Source organism: Polyodon spathula, unplaced genomic scaffold, assembly GCF_017654505.1.
Source record: "Polyodon spathula isolate WHYD16114869_AA unplaced genomic scaffold, ASM1765450v1 scaffolds_3783, whole genome shotgun sequence".
Classification (NCBI taxonomy): Eukaryota; Metazoa; Chordata; class Actinopteri; order Acipenseriformes; family Polyodontidae; genus Polyodon; species Polyodon spathula.
The window spans coordinates 1-7,782 of NW_024475242.1; the positions used below are offsets into that span (position 1 = coordinate 1).

The following is a 7,782-nucleotide window of genomic DNA, read 5'->3' on the forward strand; positions in this document are numbered from 1 at the left end:
AGCAGATGGGCCGAATGGCCTCCTCTCGTTTGTAACCTTTCTTATGTTCTTATGTCAATAGTAATTGTATGTATACGTTTTTGGAGGTGGTAAAATACCCAGTAAGAGATTACATTCTTTAGCCGTGGTATGTTTTATAGTTGTTTTATTGAATTCCTAAGCTATGAGCACATCGGCCCTTCACATTTTAAATACCTAATTTTAGTAGTTTCACCTGTCTGTACAGGCCGCATTTTACACTGACTCGAGTAAAGTGGTGGATTGCAAACAGTCAATTATAGTTTCAGATTTTTGTAAATGCATATGAGCTTCTGCAGGTTGCCAATCTATTAGAATAGTCGCATAGAATTTAGTTTTAAAAATTGACCTTTCAGAAGTAAATCCGCTCTGAATAATAATAAAAGCAGTTACAGTATAAAATGATTTTCGAGAGATACACAATGTCTAACTAACTTAGTTTTATTTGATTTTATAGATTATTTTAGTCTGTTTTGCTACCTCGTAAGCCGCTATAGTATTAAACGTACGTAGAGAAGCACTGTAATTGCTATAATTTTAAGTTTGATTTAACTTTGTTTTTTGATGTGTTTTTTATTTCAGTGAAGAGGCTATGGGTAAAGCAGGGACCGCTCACAATACGTCCAGCAGTGACATGGAAAACCACATCTTTATGAAAGCTAAATCAAAGGTGAGTACTCTGCAGGGATGGAACAAATGAAATCTGAACTGTTGCTATTAGCAGTGTTTCACGCACATTTCCGATGTAACGGTCTTAATCTACATCCATGACCACATCTTTGTGATTAGGTGCTCATGTAGAAAAGTGGTACAACCCCCCGTAAACACAGAAGTCTGAGTATAATACCAAGCTTGATTAGCCACAGTGTACCCGTAACACAGAAGTCTGATTAAACTTATGGCAAAACCAGGAATGGATCAAATCCCTACTCCTTGCCTGCTAATTTTGAGTAAAACAAACAAACACAAATCAGTTTGTCTAATTACAGTAGTGCTTTAACTTGTTGAAGAGTAATTTGACTTTCATCCCTTTTTAAAGCTGTTGTACAAAAAAACACATTTTGTAATGATTGTAGGTTCTAGTCTGCCACGGTTTATTGGTATTGCATTCAGCGAGATCGTCTGCTTCTAGTTTTGTATTGTCAAAAAAGTTTAAATGTTTCTGTTTGGATGCCAAACTCTTCGGTGGCTGTTCTTTAGGCTGTGTTTCCCTATGTGTTTTTTTTTCCTTTCCTCTAATACATTAGTTGCCACATTTACTGTATCATTTGTATTGCTTCTTTGCCAGTGAAAATGATGAGCAAATATTTTATTGCACAGAAATTGCATCCGTTGTGGTGTGAGTCAGAAGACCATGTGCCATAAACTGGGTGTGAAAGTCTTTTGTCGATTATTGTATTGAATCTACTAGATCATAAATACGGTTCTTTGATATTCATATACAAAAAACAAACATTGCCAATAATATTTTCTAATGTGTTTTTGTTTTACTTTGAAACAGGAGGAATATCTGTCCTTGGTGGCAAGACTAATTATTCATTTCAGAGAAATTCGTAAGTACTGTTTAAAATGCAATATGGCTTAGTTTTTTTGTACTTGTACAATAAAAATTCGAGAAGCTTGCTTTGCAATGGAAACTTTTTTTTCAGGTAAAAAGTGCTGTATAAGATTAATTAAGAAGCACAGTCTTTATTTACAGCCCCTTAAACTATTGTGAGAAAATTAGCTGAATGAAACAATGGTACTTTATTATGTTTTACACAGGTCTGAGGCAAATTGTATGACTTTTGCATGAAAACCACCATGTTAGGCTTCTGAGGTGCTTACATTAATCTCATTGATTTAACCTCCCTTTTAGCATTGATACAGAGACAAGGCTTGGCTTTGCTGCTTTGTTTTTGGCACTACCACCTGGTATACAGTAGATATTAGTTGTGAACAAATACAGTAACACATACAATTCCATTACATTCAGCCTCATCCTCTTCCATTGTAGATCAGTTCCAGATGCAGCAGCTAGCACAACAGTATCAGCAGCAGTTTCAGCAGCAGCAAGCAGCCTTGCAACAGCAGCAGTTTCAGCAGCAGCAAGCAGCCTTGCAACAACAGCAGTTTCAGCAGCAGCAAGCAGCCTTGCAACAGCAGTTTCAAGCGCAGCAAGCGTCTGCAATGCAACAGCAACAGTTTCAAGCACAGCTGCAGCAGATGCCGTTGAAGTAAGTCACTTAACCTCCTTGTGCTCAGTCCGTTGGATGAGATGTAAAACCGAGGTCCTTTTGTAAGTGACTCTGCAGCAGCATTTGTGATGCATAGTTCACCCCCTAGTCTCTAAGATTTTTTGGATAAAAGCATCTGCTAAATGACTGTCTGTACTAAAGCTGCGCAACAGAATTCTATAATTTATTTGATATTGTTGTTGAAATGACTAGCATACCAGTTTAAAAAGATTAACCACTGCAGTTTTACTAGTATTGGATACTTAATTTCTGATAAATGTGGCTACCTGGAAAGTGAAAAAAACAGGGGATTTACCATTACACTGTCGATCGTTGTTTGATGTGGTATTATGTAACAACCCGGGATGCATTGAACAGAATGATCTCTCAAGAATGACTCTGCATTTTTCGTTGATGAGGCAGAGTTTGACTGTGTTGATCCTGTCCCTTTTGTTCTGTTTTCCAAGTCACTTCGGACAAACAGGTTAACATTGCAATCCTTTGCGTCTTGTTTCGCATTCAGTTTCCCAGTTTACTCTCTCCTACCAAACAGCAACGCAGTGATGGATCCTGGAGCGGACAGCGACTGGAGGAGTCTCGCTTTCCGACAGAAAGCGGTAGACCAGATGTAAGTTCCCGTGGTTTGTTGTACACTATAGGCAATGTTTGAAAAGCTGGTAGCAGCCTCATAGGTGAAAAGAAGGCGCGGTTTAGGTGATGACTTGCGATCCCTCGCTCGCACTGTCCATCTTTAAGCATCATTTATTGCGATACCGCGGTACTGTCTTTGTCAGTATAAAAAGTGAGTCAAATACGGAAATGTTTGACATACCACTATTTATTTTCCCGCTTTGGGTTCAGTGCTGCTGCCTGTCCTCCCTAGCAGTGACAAATCCGAGCAGCTTCCAGTACAAGCGTTGGCCAAACTACAAAGGCGGTACCCATTATGAAATGCAAACCTGTTGCAAATTTAATTTCGGGGTTCGGAATAAAAGTGAAATTGGTCAATAGTGTGTGAACATGAATGCATTTCTGATTTTTATTTTATAGCAAGGTGCAAGTTCAGTCAGAATTTGGTTTTAGTCTGGATTTGCTCATTGACGTCCCCCCATTTCATAGCGTATCTTTCGGTTTTAGTAGACTCACTAATAACTAAAGAGTTGGAACATGTTAAAGAACAGATGTGGCTTTAGCATAATACATTCTAAGCAAGCAATTACATGTGACAAACAAAAATGAGAAATAGCAACATGCCATTTTAAATATACGTTTCTGGATAATAAAGCCATTACCTTAGCAAATTTTAATTTCACTAATTAGAATCTCTGGAGTCCAGCCTTTTTCGCAAAATAAACAAATTTCCTACCCCTCGGTGTAGATTAATGACGCTGCAGAGTAGCAGCAGGCAAAATATGTATTGTGATTGGCTGATGGGAGTTGTTAATCCAGAAATGACTAGTGAATGTTGCCCTGGCAGCATTAGCAAGATGTGGAAACTGCTTGGACATGGCAGGATTTTTGGTCGCAGTATAAAACACTGGGATGTCCTTCACAAGTAAATCTGCACTGAATAAGAACATGATTCAAGCAGTTGCAGTATAAAATGATTTGAGATAGCAAATGTATAACTAACAGATTGGATATTTGAGACTGCCTCATAAGCCGCTACTGTATTAAAGGGACGTAAAGAAAGACAGCAATTGCTATAATTTGGTTGATTTAAGCGTGTTTTTGTTTGTATTTCAGTGAAGAGGCTCTGCGTAAAGCAGGGACCGCCCACATTACGTCCAGCAGTGACATGGAAAACCACATCTTCATGAAAGCTAAATCAAAGGTGAGTACTCTGCAGGGATGGAAATAAGAAACACTGCATAGCAGTTTCACCCACTTAAGGTTGTAATACCAGCTTGATTAGCCACAGTGTACCCGTAACACAGGAGTGCCTAATTAAACTTATAGTAAAACCAGGAATGGATCAAATCCCTACTCCTTGCCTGCTAACTTTGAGTAAAATAAAGGAACACTAATCACAGATGTCTAATTACAGTAGTGCTTTAACTTGAAGAGTAATTTGACTTTAGTCCCTTTTTAAAGCTGTTATAGCAAAGCACATTTTGTAATGATTGTAGGTTCTAGTTTGCCATGGTTTAGTGGTATTGCGTTAAGCGAGATTGTCTGCTTCTAGTTTTGTATTGTCAAATAAGTTTAAATATTTGATCTTGGCAGCTATTCTATAGGCTGTGTGTTTCCGTATTTTTTTCCATACCTCTAATACATTAGTTGCCATTGCCAATAATGGTTTGCAATATTTTGTTTTTTGTTTTACTTTGAAACAGGATGAATATCTGTCCTTGGTGGCAAGACTAATTATTTACTTCAGAGACATTCGTAAGTACTGTTTAAAATGCAATATGGCCTTTTTTTTTAATTGTACAAAAAATTTTCAACAGAAGCTTGCTTAGCAATGGGAACTTTTTTGTTTTTTACAGAATGACTTATGCTACCAATAATGTACCAATAATTTTCCAATTGTGACACTTCACCGTTCATTTTCAGATGAGGCCCAAGGCCAAGGTGGTAAGTAAACCTTTTTTTTTATATTGTATTTTTGTAGATCTAACAGTGTGGTAATATTAGACACACAGGGCATCAGGGATGCCACCTCATGGCTTGCAAGGTGTTGCTAACGCTGCACAACAAAGTAAGTGGCCAGAAACTGCTAACATACTATAAGAGATAATAAACTTCTCAATTAGAAAAAAACAAAAAAAGCACATCTTGGTGGATAGAGCCCATTAAGCGATAGTTAGGGCCCTACCAAATTCACTGTACATTTTTTGTAAATTTCATATAATTTTGAAAATCTTAAATTTCACAGTTTCTGCTATTATTTAAATCCTAAATTTCTCGGTGGTGTAAAAGTATGAACACGTAGCTACAAATGGCAATGTAAACATTTAAAGCCCTGAAGTTAACAAAACCATGTGACTAACAAAGCAGAAACACTAAAAGAAAATAGAAATCCAGAGGATCGTTTTATAATTGTTGTGTTTCTATTACCAAAAAAAAAAAAAAAAAAACCTGTTCTGGTTTTAAACATCATTGTATGCAACAGTAACTCAAAAACTATTCTGAAATGCTGTTTTTCTTCATTCCCTGTCTGTGGTGTGAATACCTGGCCGTATTTAGACAAGGCTCTGTCTGCATCCACAGAGTTTGTTGGAATTGACTGACAGCACCGAGCTAGGGACGGATCTGTAGCAGGACAATATATTCAGAGGCTAAAAAATATAAATGCAAAGTCTCTGAAATTAGACATATTTATTTTACTTATTTCTATTTATATTATTTGTACTTATTTTTGTCCTGCGGTGCTTTTAATGTATTTTTCTGCTCATACTACTACTTGGTATATATTTGGCTTCCAAATTATTTTACATGATCAGCTGCAGTAATGATTGTAGCACTTTTTGATTTATTTTGGACACTCATTTTAAAATGTAGGTCTATTTTTGACTTGCCTGACGGTACTACCAGTTGAGATCCGTAGGTCATACTAAACCCGCCCTGGATGCCTGTGTCTACCAATCAGTGAGTAGAGCCCAGTTATTGGCTGTTGTCAAGTGTCAATCAATAAATCCTGTCCAGTTCATGATGAGCTTTCTTTTTTAAATTGAAACAAGCTAACAATCGCATCAGGAACCTGTAACAGTACATATAACTTAATTGGATTTTAGTGCAGGGTAAAAGTACACAAAACAGACCAGATTTCACGGTGCAGAATGAATTTCACGGCCTGTGTCACGTTTTTCACGGCCGTGAAATGGGTAGGGGCCTAGCAATTGTACAGGTGCTGACTTTGATTTCTTGTCTTATTCTAGCTCTTTGAAATGACCTTTTTTGAATTTAATGCAAGTGCAGGTAAAAAGTGCTGTATAAGATTAATTACCAGCACAGTCTTTATTTACAGCCTCTTAAACTGCTGTGAGAATCCTAGCTGAATGAAACAATGGTGCTTTCTTTTTATTATGTACTACACAAAATATTAGGCAAATTGTATGACTTTTGCTTGAAAACCGTTAGGGAGGTAAACGCCATTATGTGCTATGCTTCTGAGGTGCTTGCATTAATCTCACGGATTTCAGCTCCCTTCTAGCATTGATACAGAGACAAGGCTTGGCTTTGCTGCTTTGATTTTGGCACTACCACCTACTACACAGTAGATATTAGCTGTGTACAGATACAATAACACATACAATTCCATTACATTCAGCCTCATCCTTTTCCATTGTAGATCAGCTCCAGATGCAACAGTTGGCTCAGCAACAGCATCAGCAGCAGTTTCAGCAGCAGCAGGCAGCCTTGCAACAGCAGCAGTTTCAGCAGCAGCAGTTTCAAGCGCAGCAACAGTCTGCCATGCAACAGCAACAGTTACAAGCGCAGCAGCAGCAAATCCAGCAGCAACACATACTCAAGCTGCAGCAGATGCAGTTTAAGTAAGTCACTTAAACTCCATGTGCTCAGTCCTTCGGATGAGATGTAAAACCGAGGTCCTATTGTAAGTGATTCTGCAGCAGCAGTTGTGATGCATAGTTATTTCACATATTTATTAAACATGAAGTGACTCTGCTTCTCTGATGTCAGATGGAAATCTATTCCACAATTTTGATGCATTATAGCAAAGGATACGATTTTGGCACAGTGATTTTTTTTTTTTTTCTCCAAATAATGTAGGTTTAGCTACATCAACATACACAAGAGCTTTTAAATAGTACACCAAAACCAATAATCCAGATTGTTTGACTGCTGATTATTGCTTTTGACTTACTTTAGAGCACAAAACTTTTTATTTTATTTTATTAATACTGTATGATGCAGCTTTCACACCGGCCGAGTAGTGAAAGAGACGGGGTCTGAAATAAATGGTGTTCCTATTTCTCTGTGCGCGTCCGGCGTAAATGTACATATATAGATACAAAATCAGCATGTAAAATAATTGTTTTTATTCCTGTGTTCAAAATGAAACAGCATATAAATATGCTTCAATAACGAGAACGAGACATTTTAAATTGGTTGTTTCGGAGTAGCTTACAGAGCACATCCCCTGTAAAAATTAAAACAAACAAAACAACAACAAAAAAAGTTGAAAGGTCCTCAATCACAGACAGGCACCGTGTCCCAAGAAGGTTTCAAGGCATCACAAACTATTTGGAGCAAACCGATATAAACCGCCTCAAATGTTGGCTTTTTGCGAAATAGTTTGAAAAACGTTCCACGGCAACTGCTTTTTGTTTAGCAATGTTTAATTTTAGAGAAAGTGAGTATTTATTTTCTATAGACTACTTGGGTGTACATTACATTTTATGGGGAATTTTTTTTTTTTTCAAGAAATCAAATGTAGGTTAATTAATATTTTTTAAAGAAGCAAGCCCACCTTTTTTTATTTAAAAAAAAAATAAGCACTGTATGTGTGTGTAAAGATCACAGCCGAGAGTTTACAGTAACATACGATACTGTTCATTTACATGCTCACTCAGCTACAAAATAC

The 7,782-nt window shown here is 37.2% G+C and overlaps 1 protein-coding gene across 1 annotated transcript; it reads left to right on the plus strand.

Moving 5' to 3' along the window:
• Positions 1-600: 600 nt before the first annotated feature.
• Positions 601-6,823, plus strand: LOC121312273 (mediator of RNA polymerase II transcription subunit 15-like; the record flags this gene model as incomplete). Its single annotated transcript, XM_041244199.1, has 8 exons — positions 601-688; positions 1,520-1,571; positions 2,015-2,234; positions 2,788-2,862; positions 3,981-4,068; positions 4,571-4,622; positions 4,791-4,811; positions 6,529-6,823. Coding segments are annotated over 8 exons (802 nt in total), but the record flags the coding sequence as incomplete, so codon positions are not given.
• Positions 6,824-7,782: the final 959 nt, after the last annotated feature.